The sequence below is a fragment of the Peromyscus californicus genome, unplaced genomic scaffold (assembly GCF_007827085.1).
Source record: "Peromyscus californicus insignis strain IS unplaced genomic scaffold, ASM782708v3 Scaffold_3__1_contigs__length_106647218, whole genome shotgun sequence".
Classification (NCBI taxonomy): domain Eukaryota; kingdom Metazoa; phylum Chordata; class Mammalia; order Rodentia; family Cricetidae; genus Peromyscus; species Peromyscus californicus.
The window spans coordinates 35,401,758-35,427,406 of NW_026294551.1; the positions used below are offsets into that span (position 1 = coordinate 35,401,758).

The following is a 25,649-nucleotide window of genomic DNA, read 5'->3' on the forward strand; positions in this document are numbered from 1 at the left end:
AGGCTACTAATCCTTATGTAGCTATCTAAATTAGCTACATCTATTGGATAACCTGCTTCTGCTTCTACATCAGCATTTCACTGTGTGTGTGTGTCTGTGCGTGCGTGTGTGCGTGCGTGCGTGCGTGTGTATGTGTGTGTGTGTGTGTGTGTGTGCGCGCGTGCGTGCGCGCGCGCGTGGGTGGGTGCGCTAAGCATCAGATCCAGGCTTTCAAGCACTCCAAGCAGGCATTCCACCTAGCTGTAAACTCCTTCTGAGTTTGTGTTCCTCTCTGATGGAGATGCTTCCGTACACCTCATGAACCTGCTTCTCAGCTGCAGATTCTCCAACTGGTCTCTTAGCCTTTGTAGAACCGAAGTGAGCTGGAGCCTTGCTCTGGAGTGGGTTTGGCTAAAGGAATGCTGTGGCTAGCTGGTTTCCACTCAGACACTAACGCTTTCTACACATCAGTGGGAGGCTTCCAGTTTTCGGTGTCTCTGTGATTACTGGAGCGGCACTGTGCCGCCCTCCTTTGCATCTGCAGCTTGGCTGACTGGCAGAGAGACCCAGCCTCTGGCCCATCTCAGCATGCAACATGCCTTCCTTACTAAGTTTATTCATTTCTGGCTTTTGATTTAAAGTGAACGATGTATGATTCGCCCTCTCATTTGATTACTTAGAGGCCACTGTTAGGTTATTAGCCTAATTTTAATATTATTGTGTTTCTGAGAATAGTGAGGCCTAAGGGCAGAAGAAAAGCAGGGGGTGGCTAGTCTGGAGCACTTTCCAGTTACGTTCAGACTTCCATAGGCCCAGCTCACGGCATGCCAAAACCATCGCAATGGTAACAGCACCAGAGATGACTGACTGCAGATCAGCATAATAAATGGAGATGATAATAAAAGTTTGAAATGTCACAGAATTCTCAAAATGAGCCAAGAAGACAGGAAGTGAGTATGTGCTGCTGGCCACATGGCATGGGGAACTTGCTCATGTGGGGTTGTCACCAACCTTCTGTTTTTAAAAAGCACAGGATCTGCCAATACAATAAAGCAAACCCAGTAAGCCTTCATCTGCCAAGAGTGGATGTGGCAGGCCCCCGACTTGCCCTTCATGTCACTGTGCCCTTCATCACACTTGATGTACATTTACTTACGTATACTGAAGCATGTTATGCAGATGCAGGTATATAAATAAGAACATAAAGGTGGTGTTGTTGTTTTTTTGCTCTTTTGTTGGGGGGGCCCGCCACCCAGCTCCCAAATAAATTCACACACGGGGGCTTATTCGTACTTGTGAATGCCCTTCCTTAGCTTGGCTTAGTTTCTAGCCAGCTTTCCTTAACTTAACTTATCCTGTCTACCTTTTGCCTCTGGGCTTTTCCCGTTCTCTTACTTCTGTAAATCTTACTCTTACTCCGTGGCTTGCTGTGTAGCTGGGTGGCTGGCCCCTGGAGCCCTCCTCCTCCTCTGGCTGCTAGCTCTTCGATCTCTCCTCCCAGATTTCTTCTTCTGTTTATACTCTCTGCCTGCCAGCTACGCCTGTCCGTCTCCTGCCTTGCCATTGGCTGTTCAGTTCTTTATTAGACCATCAGATGTTTTACACAGCACAGTAACACAGCTTCACAGAGTTAAACAAATGCAACCTGAGCAAAAGTAACACAGGCTAAAATAATATTCTACTACATAATTGTTCCCAATGTTATTTGTTAGAACTGATGCTGTGTGTGCTGCTGGGAACCGACCCCAGGCCTCGTGCATAGCAGACAGACACTCTCCCCACTGCGCTCATTCTCCAGCCCCGAGCTGGAACTCTTACTGTGGGTCTCCTTGCCCATCTGCCCGATTTTATGATTCTTTTCCTTTATATTTGTTGTTCTGTAGTTTCAAAATTACGTTTTTAGATGTAGGAGTTTTATTTGGGGGGGCATTCTCTTGCTTGGTGCTCCAAGTTTCCTGGATTTATGGTTTTATGTCTGGTATTAATTTGGAGAAATTCTCAGACTTTGCAAGTGAAGCTATTCAGTTATTCAGGTTTCCTTACAGTGTCAAAGAAAAAATGTACTATTTGATTAGATAGGCTCATTCTAGGAATGCAAGGATGGTTCAAAGTTGAAAAAATAAGCTACTAATATAGTAAGTAAGGAGACTCAGGAACAGAAATCACAGACCATCTCAATGGATGTTTTCAGAAAAGCTCTGTGTCAAGTTCAGCATCCCTTCATGATAAAAGCCCTGAAGAAATTAAGAATACAAGCAACATAGCCCTACGTGGTATGCCATGAACGAGCTGTGGCCAGCACGGTGCACAGGGAAACTGGAGCCTTTCCTCCGAAATCAGGAGCCAGACAAGTGTTCATGCTCTCTGGACCTCCTCATCAAGGCACCTGAAGGCTTAGCTGAAGCCACAAAAAGAAAGAAAGAAAGAAAGAAAGAAAGAAAGAAAGAAAGAAAGAAAGAAAGAAAGAAAGAAAGAAAGAAAGAAAGAAAGAAAGAAAAGGGATACAAATAGGTAAGGACGATGTCAAAGTCTATATGACCCATACTCACCCCTGAAGTCTCCACCTTACTGTAAGACTTGAAACTGCTGGAGGAAAATGTAGGAAACCTTTTCGAGACATGGCTGTGGGCAAGGACCCTCTGAAAAGCATTCCACTAGCTCAGGAACTGCTTGTGTGGAGGAAGGGGCCAGGGAAAAGTGAGGACGAGGACAGGTGAACATAAGCAAAACACAGCTATGTACACACACGTACGGAAATGTTATGAAGACATTTGTATACTTGCCAAAAAACTTAAACTTTAGGATGGAAAATGGCTCCAAGTTCATACAAGAGGAAAAACTGTTCCTTTCTGGGGAGCTCAGTTACAGGGTGATGGGGAGATAAGCAATGACAAGTAAGTGATGGAGAAAACACCATCAGGTGTGTGGCTGGGTTTTGTTTTTTCCATTTTTAAAGTCAGTGAATGAGAAAGTCCTGCTGTTACATTTAGTAGAGACTTGAAGGAAGCGTGGATGTGAACTGAAGAGATTCTCTCCAGGCCAAGGAGAAGAGGCAAAGAGTGGGCATGGCTGAGGGTAGCAGAGAGCACTGCATGGGCTGCGTGGCTGGGGAGGAGCGGGGTGGACGAGGCCGTGAATTCTAATGGAATCCCTTTGTCTTTCTCCTATTACCCGGCAAACAGTTCCTAAAACATTCCATTTCTCAAGTGCCTTTTTTTTTTTTTTTTTGAGGGGACTAAGATTTTGCATTTGAAAATTGCCCAGTTTTCAAGTTAGCATACAAGTAGGTTTCACTGTGGTCTTTTCCTACCTATCTAGTGTGGTGATACACACACACATCACCGTGCTCTGTTACAATGCAGCCTGCTACCTCACTGCCTCCCCCAGGTCCCTGTCTCCCCTCCAGCTCATCCCTTCCAACGTCCAAACTAAGTGGCTTTTTATTGTTTGCAGAGGGATCAAACCCAGGCTCTGCACACACTAAACAAGGACTTCCTCATTAAGCTAAGCCCTAGTCACCTCCCAAATAGTCTTACCTTAATGTTGACATCTTACATTATCATGTGACAAAACGAAGAAACCTGCATCGGTAATTATTATTAACTGAATTTCAGACTTAATTTGTGTCTCATCACTTTCCCACTGGGTCCTTTGACATTACTAGTGGCAAACCACGTACAAATACAGACGTAGGCAAGGACCTTCTGAAAAGCACTCTAGGAGCTAGGCTACTTGTGGGGAGAAGGGACCAGAGGGAAGGGGGACGAGGGTGGGTCCAATCTGGGGTGGCCCATTGTACTTAGTCCTGACAGCTGCTCGGTCCTTCCTCACTTCTGTGAGCTCTGCGGTTGTATGGAGCCCTGACTGGATGCTCCATGGAGTTCTTTCTTTCCTATTTGGGTTTATCTGATAATGTCTGCCAAAAGACTAGGCTGTGTTTGTGGGCTTAGAAGAAAAACAAGTAAGTGACATGCCCAAAGGGTCAACTCCACCTCAGCGCCGAGTCTGGACCAGCTTATTTCCAAAGAAAAGAACTTGGAGAAGCCTGGGACACAGTTCCTTAACCGAAGGTCAAGGTTAGTGGCAACAGTGCTAAGTCATGTTGAGACGCCATGAGCGGAACCTGGGAACAAGGCTGACAATCTCGAGTGGAAGGTGACAGCTCCCCTCATCCATCACCAAGGCTCGTGGCTGACTGGGCAACAAAAGACAAGATTACTAAGAGAAAAGCATAATGAATGTATTTCCTCAAAGTTTTATGCGACACAGTCAGCTTCTGAAATAAAGACCCGGAGAAATTGTTTGTGTGCTTTGGTCTGATGAATAACGGACAGCCATGTGCAAATGATCTCACAAAACAGTCTCATCTAATGGCTAGAGACCTAAGGGCCAGCGAGGCCTGGCCATCTCTCTGTGGCTCTCTGCGGCTGCCTCCTCTAGTGTGTGTAGGACTCTGGGAGGGTCTTCAAGGAAGAAGGGAAGATGGACCCTTCTGGGTTTATGGTTTGATCTGAGGAGAGAAATTATAGTTTCTGTGACATACTTTGGGGAAGAGCTGTTCTGGCTCTTCTGACTCAGTTGCAGAGGTGGTGGGAAGAAGGAGAGGGAACGGGGACAGAGGGCAGGAGAAAGCACAGGGACCGAACTTCCAAGGTCTTCAGTCTCCTCAGTTCAGAGCACCCCAAGGCACTGTACTTTGGGGTGTCATATTCTGAGCCAAACCAAAACCTTTACCCACTCTATGATTTCCCACAGAATGATCACTAAAGAATACACATGTCAAGTTGGGCAGTTGTGAAACACGCCTTTAACCCTAGCACTCGGGAGGCAGAGGCAGGCATCTCAGTTCAAGGCCAGCCTGGTCTACAGAGATTTCTGGGACAGCCAGGGATGTACAGAGAAACTATGTCTTGAAAACAAAGCAAAACAAAACAAAACAAAGAATATACTACATATAGTGGCAAAATAATTCTATATTTTTGACATTTTCTCTCATTTTCCATGATTATTCACTACTTATCACCAAAGATTATAGTTATTTTATGGTATCACATGGGAAAGGGAGACAGAGGAAAAGCAGGGGGTAGAGCTCCTGGCTTTTCAAAAACAGACTGTTTGTGTCTGCTTTTGTATAATCCACAAGTTTCTCAGTAGTGTCAGTGGCCTTCACTGAATCATGTATGTTCAACAGTTCATTTGTAGACACCTTGAATTCACATATTTTTCACTCATGGCTCATGAGTGTATCAAGTACTGTTATTATGATTAAATAATTTTGTTACAAATCTAAAGAATTTTGAACTTTAAATTTTTATTTGTGTATGCTCAAGATTTTGACATCTTTACCTGTTAAAATGCACTGCAGTTTATGTACTTTATGATGTGAAATGCAGGGCAGGAGAGATGTTCTTCCAGAGGACATGAGTTTGTTCCCAATATATAGGGTGGCTCACTGTACCATCTCCTGGCCTCCCAGGGCACCTGTACTCATGTGCATGTATCCATACACAGACACACACAAGCACACATAATTAAAAATAATAAAATCTTTAAAAAGAATTGATGGCATATAAAAATATTCTATTAAAAATCATAAACTCGGGCTGGAGAGATGGCTCAGCGGTTAAGAGCACTAACTGCTCTTCCAGAGGTCCTGAGTTCAATTCCCAGCAACCACATGATGGCTCACAACCATCTGTAATGATGCCCTCTTCTGGCCTGCAGGCAAACATGCAGCCAGAACACTGTATACATAACAAACAAACAAACAAATAAATAAATAAATATTTTTTTTAAATCATAAACTCTAAAGTCAGAAAGATTAGCCAAATTAACAAATGGGAATGAAACTGCCCGGCATCCAGAGTAGTCTTCCGGGGAAGCAGGGCTTCTTCTACTTGACTCAAATTCCAGCAATCTGAAGTGATCTCTAGTTGATAAAGGAATATTCCCCTTAGGAATGCTACTGGTTAAATAGTTCAGTTTTGAAGGAACTATTTTTAAATAAGCCTTAAATATACAAGAAAAAACAACCCACCAACCTCCAGTGCAGTTGGCAGGCTGAGAAAAGCTTAATTACCCTCCTCCTCTGTAACCATCCAGAGAAAGCAAGCCGGCAACCACCAGGGTACTCATTACCTGCTGTGAGCACAGCCAAGTGGAGTCCCCACTGCTAAGTTCAGAAACTAAACAAGAGGAAAGGAAAGAGAGAGGAGAGAAAGGCACGTGGACGTTGGAAATAACGGCATAGGGAAGCAGGGGGCAAGGTGGGAACCGCAGCAGCCTGGCTCCTGATGCTGACAAGATGAGGAACTATTCTAAAGAATTCTGTGGAAAATACCGAGGACAAAGCTTTTGTTCACCGTGGTTGAAATAAAATTTAAACTAAGGGTTGAGTAATTCACTGCAATTTCTGTAAATGCCTCTCCACATGGGACCAGAGAATAAAAATTACATTTTGACTTTGAAAAGACTGACAGGGTCAGTAAATGAAAATTTGAATAGCAAAAAATTATTTTTTAATTGAGAAGCAGAACCGTACAACGTGTGTGTTAGTCTCCTAAGAACTAGTGGACAGTGGACACTAGAGCAGCCGTCCATGGAATCACATCCTGGCCATGGCTTCCGTCTGGTGCCATTGGCTTTGGCTCTGCTGCAAGACTTAGGGAGAGTCACCAAGCTGTGTGAGGATGACTGCGGAGAGCTGCTGTCTGTTTCCACGTGAATTCTAGAAAGATGTGTCCTTAACAGAAATGCTGAATGATAAGCTTAGCCACAACACACATCTGGGCATGGCCTCAGGGAAAACCCAGAGTAAACAGAATGGAAGATCATTCTAGAATTCTTTAGGAAGACAAGTCTAAAATGGACTGCAAGCAACAGCAACCGTTGTGGTCGCAATAGACCCGGGCCCAACAGGAGAAGAAAGGTCAGCGCACGAGCAGATGCTTTCCGGTTTCCAACGACTACAGACAGTTCTGAAAGCCACTGAGATCCTGATGTTGCTCACTGGCGACAGGTGACACCACACACCCGTGTGGGAAGTGGTGTGTGGGAAGTGTCGGCACACAGAATTTCACTTTCAAATCCCGTAAGGTAGATATAATAGGTTTTAAAACAAAATTAAAACCTGGTGTGGTAGTGCACACCTGCAATCTAGCACTAGGGAGGTCGAGGCAGAGGATCAGGTGTCATTCTTAGATACAGCAAGTTCAAGGCCAGCCTGGGATAATGAGACCCCCTCAACACACACAAAAGAACTAGATAAAGGACAAGCCACCGACCTCGTCTAGCCACCTTTCTGTCTGCAGGCAGGAGTGGTCTGCACAGCAGCCTAACGTCTGACTGGTTTCTGGTGTCGTTTCTATAGTGACAAGCAACTTATACCCGAAGGCTTATGGAGGATGATGTCATCATAACAGTATTACACAGGATGAGGGAAATAGAGCAAGAGAACACTCTACTCTGTTGGCTTTCAGACTGTTTATTGAAGAGAGATTGTACCAAGCATTGTCTTTACATGATCTTTGGTAAGCCCCAACAATCTGTAAGGATCAGATAACATCTTACCTAGTAGGAAATTCTTTTACAAACTGAAATACTGAATATTGATTAATAATTAAAAATTAATCCATTAATAGTAATATAATAATAATAGTGAAATTCTTTTACAAATTGTTTCCTGGCCTGTAAAGGCCTGAGGTGTGGCTTGGTGGTAGAATGCTTGCCTGCTACGTGTGGGACCCAGGGTTTGAGCTCTAGCATGCAGCAAAGTTTTATATTTTAATCAGCTTAAATGGAGCCCCTCTGAGGATGTACATTGAGTACAGACACAGCTAAAAATAGGAGGAGTGTTTCCCTTTTACAGTAAGAAAAGTGTTAATTAGCCCTCATGGCATTTCATAAGGAAAATGCCAGGACTTAAAACACAATTTTTTCAGTCAGATTACCCAAGATTCCATTCACATGGTGGCTTTAAGGTTTATTTTTATAGCACCTCACTCTAGCCGACTGAGCCAACTGGCCGTGTAAAGTTTATTTTTAATTATGTATGTGTACATGTCTGTGTGGAGTATGAGCACATGAGAGCAGTTACCCAAGAGACCAGAAGAGGGCATTGGACTCCCTGGAGCGGAAATTCCAGGCGGTTGTGAGTCACCCAATGTGAGGACCAAACTCGGGGTCTCTGGAAGAGCAGTACATGTTCTTAACCACCGAGCCATCCTTCCAACCCTCAAGTAGTTTTGTTTTTTGTTTTTCAAAATGGAGTTTCTCTGTACAACAGCCCTGGCTGTCCTGGAACTTGCTTTGTGGACCAGGCTGGCCTCAAACTCAGAGATCTACCTGCCTCTGCCTCGCTGGGATTAAGGTTGTGCACCACCATGCCCGGCTTAAAAGAAGTACATGCTTTTAAAATGAAGGCTTCTTTAAAAAAAAAAAAAAAAAAAAAAAAAAATCCCACCATCCCTAATAGTTTTTACAGATATGCAGACTTGACCATGATGTAAACTTGGCCATGATCTTTCCTTCTCGATTGTCAAACTCAATCTAGATGCAGCAGAGGCCAGGCTGCTTTATGAGCTCCATCTGTGAGTTCGGACATGCACCAAGGTGTCTGGTCCATCTTTAAAGCCGTGACTAGCAGGATGCTCGTCTCCACAGCTGGTTCCCAGAGGGCTTGGTTCAGAGCTCCATGAAGAGGTTGTTTTAAGTTTAAAGGAAAGCAATGCCTGCACATCTCCGGCTCTCAGGAGGAAGCAGGAGGGACAGCTAGAGTGTGAGGAAAGGAAGAGGAGCCAGTCAAGACCACATGGACAGCCTGGTGGAAGAATGTGAAGAATGCAAGGAGACAGTCGCTGAACTGACATGCCTCCAACAGCAGACAGTCCCTCCCTTCAGAGCCCCGTGCTTAAACAAAAAAGTGACCCTGACATGACTTGCCTAATTTCAGACTTACACTTGATCCGGTTTGAGGTTTGCAATAAGCAGGTCTGAAGGTAGAAAAGCATTGTGCCCTCCCTACATCTCTGTGATGTTAGCATCCTACAGTGAGGTGGTATGGTATCAAAGTACAAATATGACGGTGCCTTGGCTTTCCTTTCTGTTTTACTTTTTGCAGTGCTGGGGATGGGAGCCCGAGGCTCTGCAGGTGCTGGGAAAGAGCTCTACCACTGAGCCACAGCCAGAACAATTGATATTGTTCTAAACCATTTCCCTTGTACTGCCTAGGCCAGTTGAGGCTCTGGTTCTCAGGGGTCACTTGATCTTGGGGGAGCCTCTGATCTTTTTCAAGCTTTATCTTATTATGTATATTGGTATTTTGTCTGAATGTATGTCTGATACCAGGGAGGCCAGAAAAGGATGTCCTATCCCTGGAACTGGACTTATAGACAGTTATGAGCTGCCAGGTGGGTGCTGGGAGATGAACCCAGGTCCCTGGGAAGAGCCATTCACAGTGTTCTTAATCATGGAGTCATCTCTCCAGCCCTACTGATTTACATTTTTAAAAGAAGTATTACTATTAGCACATTCACACAAGTATATATTATTCATAAAGCACTCCCGCTCACTCCTGTGCCCCCTCCCTGGTTTTTCGAGACAGGGTTTCTCTGTTTTTCCCTGGCTGTCCTAGAACTCACTCTGTAGATCAAACTCAGAGATCTACCTGACTCTGCCTCTCGAGTGTTGGGATTAAAGACATAAGCTACCACGGCTGGCTTCCTGGCCTTCTCAGGAGTCCCTTCTGTTCCCCTGGACAGTTTTCACATGCCATGTGTCCATAGATGATTTTATATATCTAGATAATGTCTAGGAACCACAAATGAAAGACAGCATGGTATTTGTTATCTGAGACACTTAAGTGGCTTAATACGATGCTCTTCAACTGCACCTAGTTTCCCGAAGAGGACGGGACTTCATTCTTCTTGTTGGCTGGAAGGGAGGATGTATGTACCGTTTCCTTCAGCCATTGGTGCTGTCAGTCGCTGGCTGGTCCCACACTCCCTTCCTGCGGCGCAGAATGCCGCAGACACGTGTGCAAGGGTCTAATGAGCACTCGGGGAGCACCGGTTGGTTTTCAGCACTCTTCTCCCGCAATGGGAATCCCATGCTAATGGGATTTAAGTGGTCTGCATTAGTCTAAAAGTTTGCTAATTGATTCAGGTTGTCTCTGGGGAATGGAAGAAGAAAGACTGTTACTGGTCCTGTTTGTTATCAGTCCTTTTACATTCCTTGGTGTTTAAAAGCAAGCTTGTTATTGACTTAGTAAGTGCATGCATGTGTGTACAGTTATGCTAGAATAAAGTAGCACAGTCCAGGTCTAGGGGAATGGCTGTGTGCTTAAGGTGTGTGTGTGCAAGTGTGAGGAAGCAGTTGAGATCCCAGGACTCTTATAAATGCTGGGTGAGCATGGCAGCCTGCCTGTAGTTCCAGCCTTGGAAGGCCGAGGCAGTGGGTCCCCAAAGCAGGCTGGCAGCCAGACCAGCTGTGTCTGCGAACTCTGGCTTTGCTTGACAGACATGGCCTCAGTGACTAAGGGGGAGAGTGACTATGGACGACTCCCTACACCAAGTCTCTCGATTCCACATGTACGCACATCCACACGTGTGCTCCTCCCCCATGCACCCATACACACACACACACACACACACAGTGGGAAAAAGCAGAGACAAACAATACAAGACTTGTGGAGACCACAGTTGACTGTGCTGTCTGATTTTTTTGCATGTAATATTCAGCCTTTATGAACTCTGCCCAGTTTTCTATCAATTGGAGAGTCAGTCACTTGAGACTTTTTGGAAAAGCAGACTTTTAAAAAGTGCTATTTAAAAAATACTGTTTAGATCAGAACATCTGCAACTTCAAATTCCATACATTAAAAATCCCACTGTTCTGAATTGACTGTAAATAAAGAAGCTCAAATATATAAAAATATGTACTTAAACAAATGACAGCAACATTCTAGTTTTGGTTTTTTACATTTTGTGTGTGTGTGTTGGCACACACACGTGCCGCAGTGCATACGTGGAGGTCGGATGCACTGAGGAGCAGTCTGCTCTTCATGTGTGCTCTGGAATTAAACTCAGGTCACCTGGATGGTGGTAGCGCCTTTATCTGATGAGCTGGCTCACCAGCCCCAAACTTGGTTTTTAAAAAAGATCTTGACTAATGTCACTTTTAGAGACTTTATGTTGTTTTTAACTTTGGTTAGTTTTTAAACATCGTTGGGATTTGCCAGAAAGTGACGATTTGTAATAAATGGCTTTGCTTTCAAGTAAAGCCCATCTGTATGGTGTGGAGATGCCGCCGACTTGCAGCTTAGCTGTGGGCCTGCAGGAGCCTTTTCTGGGGCATGTGGGGTGTTTTGGTGGAGTGTTTGTATTGTACTTCCTTCAGTGTCCCCGGTTTCTTAAAATAGACACACCAGGTGCCTTTGTTACTATAAGTATCACCTTAAACACAGTGTTGGTTAACACTGTGTAATGTGGTCTATCTTTGGAAGTCTCTCACATACCTCATTTATCAAGGTTATACTTTGAAGAACAATTTTATGACAAACCGCTGTAAGGCCCGAAGCATGGAAGACATGCAGGCCGCAGAGATGCTTACTGAGGCACAATCCCACACTGTAGAGCTGGATGAAGTTCAGTGGGTATTAGCCAGGGCTCCCTGAAGAACAGCACTGATAGAATGGGCTCTATTAGATTGGCTAACAGGATGTCCTCTGGGTAGCCAACAATGGCTGTCCACACCAGACTGGCTCAAAATCCAGTAGTTGGTCAGTCTACAAGGCTGGATGTCTCAGCTGTCCCAGGCTAGTGCTGAAGGTGTAAAGGGTTCCTGGTCTTCTTTCTATGTTAGAAGTATAAAGAAACTGGCTATAATACAAGTGAGGGAATGCCACAGCAACAGGGGAGGTGGACTTGCCAGGGAGAGTGAGGATAAAGAGGCAGCAGGCATAGCTCCCCTCATCCATATTTTTATCAAGCTGCATCAGAAGGTGTGGCCCAGGCCAAGCGTGGATCTTCCTGTTTCAAATCTGATCACGAAAATCCCTCACAGGAGTCACACAGCTGCTTGGGGTTTAGGTGATTCCAGATGCAGTCAAGTTGACAACCAAGACTTGCCCTCACAAGTCTACCCCTTGTCAATTTGACACAAGATAGAGTTGTGTGGAGAGAGACAGCTTTAGTTGAAAACAATGCCTCCACCAGACTGGCCTGGAGGCAAGTCTGGGAGGCAAGTGCTTTGACTGACTGATTTAGAAGGCTAGCCCACTGTGGGTAGGTGGGTGGGTGGGTAGGTGGTCCTAAATCATATAAAAGAGCAGGCTGAGCAAGTCAGTAAGCAGCATTCCTCCATGATCTCTGCTTCAGTTCCTGCCCTGACCTCCCTCAGTGATGGAGACCTAAGAACTGTTGGTTTTGTTTAGTGTTTTTTTTTTTTTTTATCAAACCAACAGAAAGCAAACTAGGACACAGTAGATCACTGAGCAAGATGACTCAGTGGGTAAAGGTGTTTGTCATTCAAACCCGAGTTTGAACCCTAGCACCCACATGGTAGAGAGTCCAGACTCCACTGAACTGTCCTCAGACCTCCACATGCACGCTGTGACACAGATTCACCCATATACATCATACATGTATATACCACACCCACCCACCCACCCACACACAAAGACATGTTCCGTGTGTGTGTGTGTGTGTGTGTGTGTGTGTGTGTGTGTTGAATGCATGTGAGTGTGCAAGTACACACACTCATGGAGGCCAGAGCAGGAAGCACGGTGTATGTTTCCTAAAGCCATGCCTGTACCTTCCCCGGGGTGCTCTGGACTTGAATCAGACCATCAGATTTACAGAGCAATCACCCATTCCCACTGAGTCATCTTCCCAGGCCCCAACATGTTCTTTCAGTACTTTTTCTAAGGCAGACTGTAGTGGGTAGCTGTTCCAGTTTTGACCTGGAAGTACTACCCCTAGTGAGGCTTCTGGTAACTGCCATGCCTACCTTGACCTGCCCCTGGGGCGGGGCCAAGACAGGAGCCTTTAAGACCTGAGATCCAGACATGCTGGCCCTCTTGGTTCCTCATGATCCTGGATGCTGGATGGCAGACCAAGCAGAGTTCGTTCTCCAGAGAACCCCACTGGACTGCACCTCACCTCTTCCAGATCCTGTAACCAACCTTTTACTGGCTGTAAGTTACCCCAAAATAAACCTCTATGTGGAGTTGCCTTGTTAATCCCCACAATAGCAGACAGTTCACATTTTTGTAATGATTTCCAACTAGAGCGGCTATTAAATTAGTGACGGCCAGGGTCCTAAAGAAATTAGTCTGCAAATAAAAGAACAAAGGCTTGCAAAGGTAACTGACGCATTTTAATATGAAAGCTCCCTCTTGCTGTTCCTCTGTCAGAACTGCTGGAACACGGCACTGTGGGCGCCATGGCTTATTAAACAGCCCGTCAAGGTTTCGGTGTAGTCTTCCAGGCTTCTCTCCTTAGCCTGTAGCTTCCTCCTGTCTTCACACAGACTTCATTCTATGTACCTGCACTCAGATTTCCTCCCCGACTCTGTGCTAGGGAGTCTGTGTGGCCACGATGGCTTCAACCTTGCAATTCCGAGTCACTGGATTACAGGCATGGGCCATCTCATCCCCATTCAAGTTTCCCTTCCTTGAAAGGAAAGCGGACATGCTGGATTAAGATCCGCCTTCATGACGTGCATCACCTTCATGACGTGCGTCACCATGCCAGGCTCTAATGCCATTATTTATGGAAAGGTCATATTAAGACTATCTTTTCCGGGCGGTGGTGGCACACGCCTTTAATCCCAGCACTTGGGAGGCAGAGGCAGGTGGATCTCTGTGAGTTCGAGGCCAGCCTGGTCTACAGAGCGAGCTCCAGGACAGGCACCAAAACTACATGGAGAAAGAAACCCTGTCTTGCGGGGGTAGGGGTGGGGAAGAATTAAACTTTGGGGCTGGAGAGATGGCTCAGTGCTTAAGAACACTGGATGTTCTTCCAGAGAACCCGGGTTCAATTCCTAGTGCCCACATGGCAGCTCACAACTGTCTGTAACTCCAGTTCCAGGAGATCTGACACCCTCACACCAATGCACATAAAATAAAATTAAATAAATTATTTTTTTAAAAAAGACTATCTTTGGGGCCAGGCAGTGGTGGTGCACACTTTAATCCCAGCACTTGGGAGGCTGAGGCAGGAGGATCTCTCTGAGTTCAAGGCGAGTCTGATCTGCATACTAACTTGCAGGCAAGCTAGTGCTACATAGTGAGACCCTGTATCTATCAATCAATCAATCAATCAATCAATCAATCAAACAAACAAACAAAAACAACAAATCTCTTTGGAACCAGAAAGATGTAGTCCAGCACTTCCTGCTCCTCAGGAGGACTAGGTTCAGTTCCCAGCACCCATTTGGGAATCTTAAAATTCCTGTCATGCTAGCTTTAGAGGCTCTAACACCTTCTGGCTTCTTTGGGTACCTGCACACCCATGGCACGAACACGCAGCAGCACACCCATGGCACGCACACACTGCAGCACACCCATGGCATGCACACGCTGCACAACACCCATGGCCCGCACACGCTGCAGCACACAGACACATAAATGAAAACAATTACGAGTATTTTAAAAAGTATCTTTGGCCGGGCGGTGGTGGCGCACGCCTTTAATCTCAGCACTCGGGAGGCAGAGCCAGGTGGATCTCTGTGAGTTCGAGGCCAGCCTGGGCTACCAAGCGAGTCCCAGGAAAGGCGCAAAGCTACACAGAGAAACCCTGTCTCGAAAAACGGAAAAAAAAAAAAAAAGTATCTTTGTATGTACATGCTGGTGGAACAGTTTCAGTGTCTACTTTATTTCCACCCTCCTTGGAGACTTCTTTTTCTTTCTGCATCTAGAAATTCTGAGAATAAATTCACTAGTTATTAGTGTAATATAAAAATCACGTTTCTTGTCTAGGCTGTATTCCCCATATGGCCACCTGAGTCAGTCTGTTCTGGAAGTCTCTATTCTATTTTCCATCATTTTAGAATCCATTTGTGACCCAGAGGTAAGTATTTTTGTTTTAAGCTCCAGATTATTAAGGTGTTGATTATCAAGGTAGTTTACAAATATCAAATATCAATGGCTATTTTTCTGCCTACGTAGAAACACCAAATTTACATGACCATGTCCTTGAGGATTCCGAAGGCTGGAGAAGGGGTCCAGGGTAGCCTATCACTTAGCAGTGTGGCCATTTAAAAACCACAACGTCTGGGTAAATACAGACAGAAACACGGAAGAGTCTCAGTGTGGAATAAGTTACTCTTTGGTATAGACACAGTTACTCTCTGTGTGTATGTATATATGTGGGGGGAGAGAGAGAATATGTTGAGTGTGTGTGTAGATGTGGGGAGAGAGAATATGTTGAGAGTGTGTGTCTGTAGGTGGTGTGTATAGGTGGAGTGTGTATGTGTATATGTGGAGTATGTGTATGTGGAGTGTGTATGTGTATGTGGTGTGTGTGTGTGTGTGTGTGTGTGTGTGTGTGTGTGTGTGTGTGTGTGTGTTTGGGTGCATGTACTATGTACTACATGAGGCCAGGTGACATTCTCGGGACCACCATCTACCTCCTTTGACACAGAGCTCAGCAGTCAGGCCACACAGGCTGGCCAGTGAACCCAGGGATCCTTCCGTCTTTGCCTGCCCAGGGCTGGCATCACAGGTGTGCACGGCTGATGGCACGGCACTGCTGTGCCCAGCTTTGTACATGGGGCACAGGGCTCAAACGTGGGTTTTCAGGCTTGCAAAGCACGCACTTTGTCAACAGAGCTCTCTCCTCGGCCCTGCAGTAGAGCATTAGCCTGTAACCATCGGACGATGGGACGGTCCGTCTGCTTTGCTGGGGATCGATGCTAGAGCCTTCTACGTGCCAGGCAAGTGCTGTCACTGAGCTGTGACACCAGCTCCAGGATGACTCGATGTAAGAAGGAAATTATAATGTATTACTGTTATTCATTTTTTGTATTATCTCAGTTCCCCCAAGAGCTGTGCCTCGCCCATGCTAGGAAGGGTTGGAGTCCAGGCCCGTCATTATTTTCCTCTCTTAAAATTAATTTTTCAGGTTAGCGTTCAAAGTATGGGTTTTATCATGGCATCTTTATACATATATGTCCTTCTACTTTGTTCTCACTTTCTTACCCTCTCGGTTCTTAGACATTTTCTTTTCTTTTTTTTTTTTTTTTTTCAGAGAAAGGAAACGATTATTATTATTGGGGGTGGGGAAGGATGAGATTTGGGCGCGGGAATTATAGCCACCACCATCACCTCTAATCCAGGAGGCTCAGAAAAGCGAGCTTGGTCTCACCAGAAAAGGTTGGGAGAATCTATTGCATACTGGAGTCTGGAGGGTAAGGATGCATTGCAGGCTTCTTTTCTTTGAGAGAATCAAGCATGGGCCTTAGACAATTTCTTAACAAGTTAGTATTACAAGAGGATACCAGTATACACCCACCAAAGAACTGGGCATGGTGGCATAGTGATGAGGAAGCTGAGGCAGGAGGATCATTTGAGGCCAGCTTGGACAACATTAAGAAAACCTTGATTCAAAACAAAAACCCCTGACAAAATGTGGCAGAGTAGGTAGGTGCATACACAATGTACTCCAGGAAACCCTGGCAGCTTCCCATAAGACTAAACACATGCTGGGAGTGGGGGCGCACACCTTTAATCCCAGCATTCAGGAGGCAGAGGCAGGCGGATCTCTGTGAGTTCGAGGCCAGTCTATAGAGTGAATTCCAGGACAGCCAGGGCTACACAGTGAGACCCTGTCTGGAGTAGAACAATAACAAAAAGGCTAAGCATACACCTCCTCTAACCCATTAACTCCTCTTCTAAGTGTTTACCCGAGAGACATGAAAACACATCTAAGATGACTCATGAATGTTCACAGCAGCTTTACTCCTCTCAGTGAAAACTTGGACACAGCTCATATGTCCATCATGAGAATGAACCAGCTACGTAGTAATAAAGGAAAAACTATTCTGCAATGAAAAGAGCGTGTTATTAATATGCATAACATCAGTAAATCTCCAAAACACTGTGCCAAATGGAAAAAACCTTACATAGAAGAATACATGTATTTATAAAATGTTTAGAAAGACACAGTAACCAATCTATAGTGGAGAAAAGGAGAACAGAGAGAGACTAGGGGTGAGAACTGACTGGAAAGGAGCCTGGTGGTCTTGTATTCTAGTAGGGATTTGAGGTACACAGATACATGCATTTATCAATATTCCATGAATAGACATAAAATTTGTGCATTCTGTAATATAGATTTTAGTACAACCTGTAAATAAATACTGAATTCTAGTTAATGACATGCATGTTGAGGTATTTAGAAGGAAGTATACTGACATCAGCAAGTCACTTTAATGTGCATGAAAAGTAAGGTATACTGAGACAATCAACGGATGGAGAGCACAGTGTTAATGGCAGAATCTAAGCACTGGGTATATGGATTTCAATGGAAAAGTATGTAGTGAGTCTTTCTCTGTCCCACCAGCCAGCTCCCAAATAATGACACAGAGACTTATTAATTATGAAAGCTGGGCCTTTAGCTTAGGCTTGTCTCAACTAGCTCTTCTAACTTTAATTAACCCATATCTTTTAATCTATGTCCTTTTATGTGGCTCAGTTACCTTTACTCTGTACTGCCCATCCTGCTTCCTCTGCATCTAGCTGGCAACTCCACCTTTCTTCTTCCCAGAATTCTCTCTGCCCAGAAGTCCCTCCTATACCTCCTGCCTAGCTATTGGCCGTTCAACTTTCTATTACACCAATCACAGCAACACATCTTCACACAGTGTACAAATATCCCAGAACAAAAGTATCTTACATTTTGTGTAATTTGACATTTTCCACAATGGACTAATGATTAATGGAAACATCATTGACAGCAGTCCCTCAGTTACTGCATGAAGAGAAGTACAATCGCCTGCGGAACCCATGTTGTTTACTCAATGTGTTTCTAGCAGGAGGTAGCTTTTCCCAGAGTAAGGGATGTTGTTGGGGCTCCTCTGTTCATCACATTGTTTGGTTTATACCAATGAGAAGTCAGCTTGATGTCAACTCATTGTTTAAAATTCCTTTAGCCTTGGGAGGTCTTAAATGGGAGAAATTTGCCAAGCATGGTGGCATACCTTTAATGCTAGCACTCTAGAGCCAGAGACAGGAGGATCTCTGTGAGTTCGAGGCCCGTCTGATCTATATAATGAGTTCCAGGACAGCCAGAGCTATGTAGAGAACCTGTCTCACCTCCTCGCCTAAGTCAACAACAACAACAGCAACAAAAGACCCACAAAAGAACAGGGTAAACAGTCCCTTTTTTTTCAATGGCCGAAGTTCTTTCTCGGACCTCTGTTCCTAGAATACACTTGAGGGTCTACCATGACTTAAAAGTCAGGTATTTGAAAGAATGAAATTTCTATGTAAACTATACTGTTAAAATAAATTAGGAAAATAAAGCACAACTTTCCCTCCTCAGAGATTTATTTAAATTTTAGTGAATGCACATATGCTGTTCAAACCAGAGAGAAGGACTCTGCAGTCTGCTCCAGACTTTGCCTGGTGCCTGGGAAGAATTCAGAGAGCAGGAGGAAATCCGAAAGGCAATTATAAATACATCAGACATTAGTTGACTTGATGTTAACTCTCCAAATCACTCAGTTGTTACAAACTTACATTTAACCAGCCTCTCTAAACCCCATCCAGAGCGCACGCAGTGACAGGTTCCGGCTCACGGATTTCAGTGGCATGGCATGGAAGCGCTCTGGACGACAGCGCTCACACATCCAAGTTCCTTCTGGAAGTACTTCCTTCCCTGACTCCATACCTTCTCAGCAGCACATAAACTCGGAAGTGAACCAACCCCATAACTGTCCCCTGACCTCCACACACTCCCTGTCCCCACAAATAAATACATAATTTAAGGGAACACTCATTCTAAGTGAAAATGCACTGGAATCTCTTCAGTGAGTACTGTGCTGAGCACGGGCACAGGCACTGGGCAGCGCTTTCCAAAGCAGATGAACGTGCAGTGTGGGAGACACACAGAGGTGACGGAGGTTAGTGTAAAAGGAAAAGACGTGCCCCAAGAGGATGCAGGAGCCAGGAGGAGAATACTCGTCAGAGCAGACAGCACCCTGTAAGTAGGAGGGTGCCATGTACAGACACCCGGGGAAGAAACTACAGCATGGTGCTGTCTGCAGCCCTTGAGGGAACAGACCTGAGCACACAGGATCCAGCAGGAGGAAGATCACATGGGGACACTCTGGTAAAGAGGACGCAGGCTGTTCAGTTCAGTCTGCTTGGGGAGAAAGGTGACAGGGTTTCCTGCTAGGACACCTTCACTCTGTGATCTTGTACTTACCTTGACTACTGTTAGTTTAGTCTTGGTGACCTTGTAGCAGCTAATTAGAACTCACAGAAAACCTGGGATACTGTAGGTTTCCCTTGAATGTCAACCTGGTCAGTGTGAGCAAAAAATAGTTGCTGAGATTGTGCCGATAGGCACAGCAGGGAGACTTCTGCTGTGAACCCCAACCCCGGAGCAGCAGGAGCGAGGCACCGGGTAGGCATTAGTTAGATCTCTACAAGAGAATGAAAGAGCCAGTGCTGTGTGGGCATTACCGTCTGACTCCGGGTGGTGTGCCTAGGGGTTGCCAGACAAAGAAGAACAGCCCACAGAAGAAATCCAGCCCATTAACTCCACACAGTCCACTAAGAAAAAGAATATTGTCAGGTAGAGGATTTGCCTTCTTTATTTTTAGTTGAATGTACTATTTTAGACTTAAAATCCTTATGATTAAAGGAGATGGGCGTGATCAGGAATCAGCATTGCTCGCCATCACCCGGGCAGACACATGCTGAGGAGACAGCACCCACCGCCCGCCATGGTCCCGTGGGCTACGAACTGCTCAGTGGAATCTCTCAGAGTTAACTGATGGCAATGTCCCACCTTCCAGAATTTCTATTACCTTAGGAGGGCTCTGCCCAGCCTGCCGAAACACAGCTGTGGGTGCTGTGATGTGCAGACGCCCACACTGCCGATGTCAGGAAGGATGTACTTTTAAACCTCTAATTTATCTAATAATGTCTTTGGTGATCTGTGTAGGTTTGGCATTGTAATCAAAGTGCTTCCTGGCTTGGTTTATTCAGTTTGCAGCCTTAAAATGTATACTGTCCTGCTATGCATGATACAAGCAAATCGATTGAGAAGAGCTCCGCCCTTGATATCTGAAAATGAAGCAAATTGATTGTTTCTACGGTGTGTTAATCTATTTATACCGAGATAGCACTCAGTGCTCACAGAGCCATGAATGTAAAGCACACTGTCGAGAGCCCACAGGTGGAGACCGAATAATAAACTCTTGGAAATATTTCTAAGAGGGAGGAGGATGGGTTGTTTAAAATACAAAGCTCTTTGCTGGGCATGGTGGCTCACACCTTTAATCCCAGCACTCAGGAGGCAGAGGCAGGCAGATCTTTGTGAATTCAAGACCAGCCTGTTCTACATTGTGAGTTCCATGACAGCTAGGGCTACACAGAGGAAACCTGCCTCAAAAACAAAACAAAACAAAATAATAGAAGCTCCACAGTACTTGGTAACAGTATTGTTCCATATGAAGTTTATGGCATAGATGCTACACAAAGTCCAAAGAAGTCTGTCCTAACTAATGGAGACACTGTCAAGACCGATGGACTAATGGGAATGCATGTTCATTTATGTATGGAGTCAGACCTTGGCTGTCCTGGAACTCCATATGTAGACCAGCTTAGTCTGAAACTCAGAGATCCACCTGGCTCTGCTGCCTGGGTGCTGGAATCAAAGATGTGTGCTACTACGCCCAGCACATCCAGACTTAAGAATATACCTACTACATAGAGCAGAATATCCTTATATCCTTATAGAAATAATATTTGGAGTTGGTGTCTTGCTTTGGTACCCAGACTATCTTAACTAGTGTCTAGACTCCAGAGACCCTGCTGTCTGCTCTCCAGAGCTGTGAGTACAGTTATGTGCCACTGTGCACCACTTTATACTTTTCAGCTGCCTTTGAAATGAAAACCAATACTTACTCGGAATAGAATTACAGAGGTGGCATTTTAGGCCTGGAAGAGTTTGGAGTTACCCCATTTTCTTACTTTTCCAGCGGAGGAAACAACAGCCTGGGGCTTGGCATCTCCTGAGGCCCCGGCAGGAACGAGCCTTCCTAGCTTCTCCTATTTCTGCTATAACCTCCTGTCTCCAACAAGTCAGCTCCACAGCATTTCAGGGAGGAGCTGGGGGGACTGCAGTCTCTCCAGGTGTAACGAAGTACATCTGGGCGCCAGAGTCATTACGGACTCAGCTCATCTGTCCATTCCCTCTCTCTCAAATCCAGCACCAGGTCTTGTATGTGCTGTGCCATGCTGAACTCCCAGGCCTGTCTCGGCTTTGTTTATTTTCATAGCAACATAGAGAAATCAATTTTTACAATGTCAGTGATTTCTGAGTGTATGAAGTATCTATCACGTCTAGAGGTCTCAAGAAACGAACATGCTTGGTACTAAAATTTCACTTTCTTGCTACTCTGCTAATCCTGACTCCTTCCCTTCTCCTGTGTTTCGGAACCGAGGGCCTTGTGCAGAAGCATGCATTCTATCGCCAAGCTCAGCTCAGCCCTGCTTCTGATAATATCCGGTGGTTCCCAGGATGACTTAATATACGTCTTTCTAGAATACTGCCCCAGACACTAAAACAAATTCGTATAAACATTGAAAAGTGCTAAACTACTAAAGGTCATTAGGATGCAGTTGTACTTTGTAATTACATTTCTTCCCACCACATTGTATGTGATAGCACTGCCCTAAATCCTAGCACTCTGAAGGCAGAGACAGGCAGATCTCTTGCTTCTAGGCCAGCCTGGTCCCCGCAGGGAGTTCCAGGCCAGCAAGGGCCACATAGTGAGACACTGTTTGAAAAGAAAAAAGGAAGGAAGGAAGGAAGTCTCCAGACATGTCTGCAGGCAGGTGTTTTTTTCTTTTTTGAGGTGGTGGGGAACCAGACCTTATACAGTCTGAGCATATACTCTACCAGTGAGCAACACTCAGTCCTTCTTTTTGAAGCAGAATTGAAGGCAAGATTGACCTCTCCAAATAAATACTTGGAAACAAAAGACAGTGCTGCTAGCCAGTGTGAGCACCAAGAAAGGACAGCCAGGGCATTCAGGAACCATGGTTTTCGGGGGTTTTGCATGGGTTTGAGAAATGTTTACCTTAAAGCAAACCTGTGGTGTGTGTTTGTTTGTTTTTTACAGAGCTCAGTTTCTGATGTTAATGGGGCTGACCTTTTAGCTTTATAATGTATAGCACTGAAAAAATACGTATATATAAAATCTCAAGTATATATTCATTGATATAAGTAGCTTTAATGAAGTAGAATATTTTCCTTCTTGTAACTAAACATAAGTGGACCTCTAATGATTTTTTCAACATTGTTCAAAAAGTGTCTATGTGTATATAATATATGACTTAGAAACAAAATAGACAAGAGACTATTTCTATCTATGAATATATAAAATCTGTACTTTGGTGTTTGAGATAAAAAAGGAAGTAACAAACCCCTGTGTAGAAAACATTTCTTTTTGTACATAGGGTCTAAATTACTTAGAAGTAAGAATGGAAAGTATTTCAAAGAATCTGTCTTATGGCTACCTCTATCTGTCTATCTGTCTATCTATCTATCTATCTATCTATCTATCTATCTATCTATCTATCTATCTATCTACCTACCTACCTACCTACCTACCTACCTACCTACCTATCTACATCAAACAAGCACAGCTGCACTTTTTTATTGTTTGAGGACCCTAACAAGATTAATCTGACTTTAGAGGATCTAGGCCACCCAAAGGCCAGCAGCACTGCCAAAGTCAAGTCACACCAAGTGACAGCAGTACTTCCGAAACAGCAGCATTTGACTTCATTCGTTTATTTACTTATTTAATGTGTGTGAGTGTTTTGTCTGTGTACTGTGTGCATGCCTGGTACCTACAGAGGCCAGAAGAGGACACTGGAGCCCCTGGAATGGCGATTACAGATGGTTGCTAGGACTTGAACCCAGGTCATCTGAGGAGCAGCCAGTGCTCTTACTGCTGAGCCGTCTCTCCAGCCCACACCAGCACTCTAGGTCTCGGTCCACACTGCTGGTATTGGCTGTCTCCTGCTATTTGCTACGCTCTCTACCTCTGCCAAACTTCAACATCTTCTAAGCATTTTAAGAAAAATTATGGGGGTTGGGGATTTAGCTCAGTGGTAGAGTGCTTGCCTAGCAAGCACAAGACCCTGGGTTCGGTCCTCAGCTCTGGAAAAAGAAAAAAAAAAAAGAAAGAAAGAAAAATTATGAAGGAAAGCAGTTTCTGTGTTATTATCCCGTTAGTCACTTGGTAATTCCCTTCAAATGACAAGCCCTAATGACAAGTTTGCATCTGAGGTGTATCAAGTATCCTCTGATGTGACCACACTTGAGACATTTGCAATTCTGATTTCTCAGAAACAGTTTCTTTCAATTCAGTCAAAACCATAAGACATGATTCATGCCGGTGATTCCATGTTCTGACGTGCAGACAGAGCTGACGGAGGTGATGTTTGAGATCTCACTTGAGTGAGCTAATCCTCTTCCCTACTTCACTGAAAATATTTTCATTCTGTCTGACAAAAAGTTAAAAAAGTACATTAACTGTAACTAAAAATGTACTGCAAATGACACATTAATGAGATTAAGGTGCGTGCCTTGTTCTCTCAAGCTGTCACAGTCTTTACCTTTGATGAGACTAGACTGATGGCTTCATTACACAAAAGGGAATATTGTCTTGTGGAACTCTAGGGAGCTAGATCACAGTGAGGTTCTCAGATCATTTTAAAATGTGGCTTTTGAAACAAACAAAAGAACTGATTAGATCAGAGTAATAGCGGGAAAGACGTGAAGACAATCCGTGTGGGTACCAAGAACCTCTGACTCCTCACGAGAAAGTCAATAATCTAGACGCAATGAAGGAGATGATTTTATACAGCATTTGGTAAGGAGCAGCAGCTCTGAAAAATGACCTTCCAACACACCTGAATACCACTTAGCTCAACTGTAGTGCTTGCCTACCATGTATGGAGCTGAAGGCCACACTCAGAACTACAACCAGAACAAAGCAGAGCAGAGACAAGCTGGTTACAACTAGGCGTGGTGGTCCAGCCCTGAAACCCCAGCCCCTCGCGAAGCTCGAAAGTTTGAGGCCTGTTTGGGCAATGCAGTGAGACCTCATGTCAAAATAAAAATGAAGGTCAGCAAGACTAGTGGTTCTCAACCTTCCCAATGCTGCAACCCTTTAACACAGTTCCTCATGGTGTGGTGACCCCCGACTAGAAAATTATTTGTGTTGCTATTTCATAACTGTAACCTTGCTACTGTTATGAATTATGATATGCAACACTAGGAGTCATGACCCACAGGTTGAGAACCACTGGCCTGGGGGTTAAAGGTGCTTGCAACCAAACTTGACAACCTGGGTTCCATCCCCAGGACCCACACTGTAGAAGGGGAGAATCACCTCCTGCAGTTGCCCTCCGACCTCCATGAGTGCACCATGACACTTGCATACCCCCCACCCCACCGAACAGATGAATGAATGAACAGTTGTCATTTTTTTTTTAATGAAAAAGGGCTAAAGGGCATAGTTAGGGTGAGAGGGCACTTGCTTAACAAGCAAGAGGCCCGAGGTCAATGCCCAATGCTGTTAAAACAGACAAACAGGTCACAACTGCAATGACTTCATATTACTCATTAAAGATCATAATCTGCAATTTAAAAAAGTACCGGCAAGAGCTTGGAGAGTATCTGCATGTGTGAGGACTCGACGTCAACTCAGAATCCATGCTGAAAAGCACGTGTGTTGGCATGTGCCTGTAATCTTAGTGTTGGAGCCACAGAGACAGGCAGAGCCCCAGAGTTCACTCACCAATCAGTCCAGCCAAAGCAATGACCCAGACTCCAAGGAGGAGACTGTCTAAAAAAAAGAAAAAGTAAGTGGACAGCCATCCTGAGAAAGAACACACTGTACAGACGTGTATGTGCGCGCACAGACACACACACACACACACACACACACACACACACACACACACACACACACACTGATAGAGAGGTGCTAAGGAATGAAAAAGGAACCGTGAAAACTTATCTTCCCTTGGGTCTGGAGTGTAAGCCCTGCAATTCCATGTTTCTGGCCCAGGTCTCTGGCCTCACCTGACCTAATAACAACTGCACCAGCTCTGAGATGTTCCACACAGGCAGGCATCCTGCTCTCAGACTATAACACGTGTCCTAGATTTTGAACCCAAATACTCTCACCCACAACTCTTCCTTTCCATTTAGACCACACTGGTTTACAACATTTATTCTTTCTTGGACAACTTAAGAGTCCAAGGTCCATCATCATAACCACACCCTTAAAAAGATATGCAGTTCCCATGTCTTTTCTTCCCTTTACTGTGCCCCCCTGTAAACCCCAAATCTTGGCAAACAAGAGTCTTTATCCGCATACACGCTAGCACAGGAACACAGATGGAAGGAACTACGCAC

General features: G+C 44.8%; 2 protein-coding genes across 10 annotated transcripts in view; one reads left to right on the top strand and one right to left on the bottom strand.

Moving 5' to 3' along the window:
* The window catches only part of Ppm1e (protein phosphatase, Mg2+/Mn2+ dependent 1E), a 144,549-nt gene that overhangs the window by 89,602 nt on the left and 29,298 nt on the right, over window positions 1-25,649 (top strand). The gene's annotated exons all lie outside the window — the stretch shown is intronic.
* Trim37 (tripartite motif containing 37) overlaps window positions 7,447-25,649 on the bottom strand; it is a 153,772-nt gene continuing 135,569 nt past the window's right edge. For 4 of the 9 annotated variants that reach the window (XM_052758162.1, XM_052758161.1, XM_052758164.1 and 1 more), the window contains one exon: window positions 7,447-8,748. In XM_052758162.1, the coding sequence (XP_052614122.1) occupies window positions 8,553-8,748 (196 nt within the window). In that variant the 3' untranslated portion in view covers window positions 7,447-8,552. Of the gene's footprint in view, window positions 8,749-16,195; window positions 25,075-25,649 lie in introns of those variants that run through there. The other 5 variants (XM_052758165.1, XM_052758167.1, XM_052758166.1 and 2 more) reach the window with 3 other exon arrangements.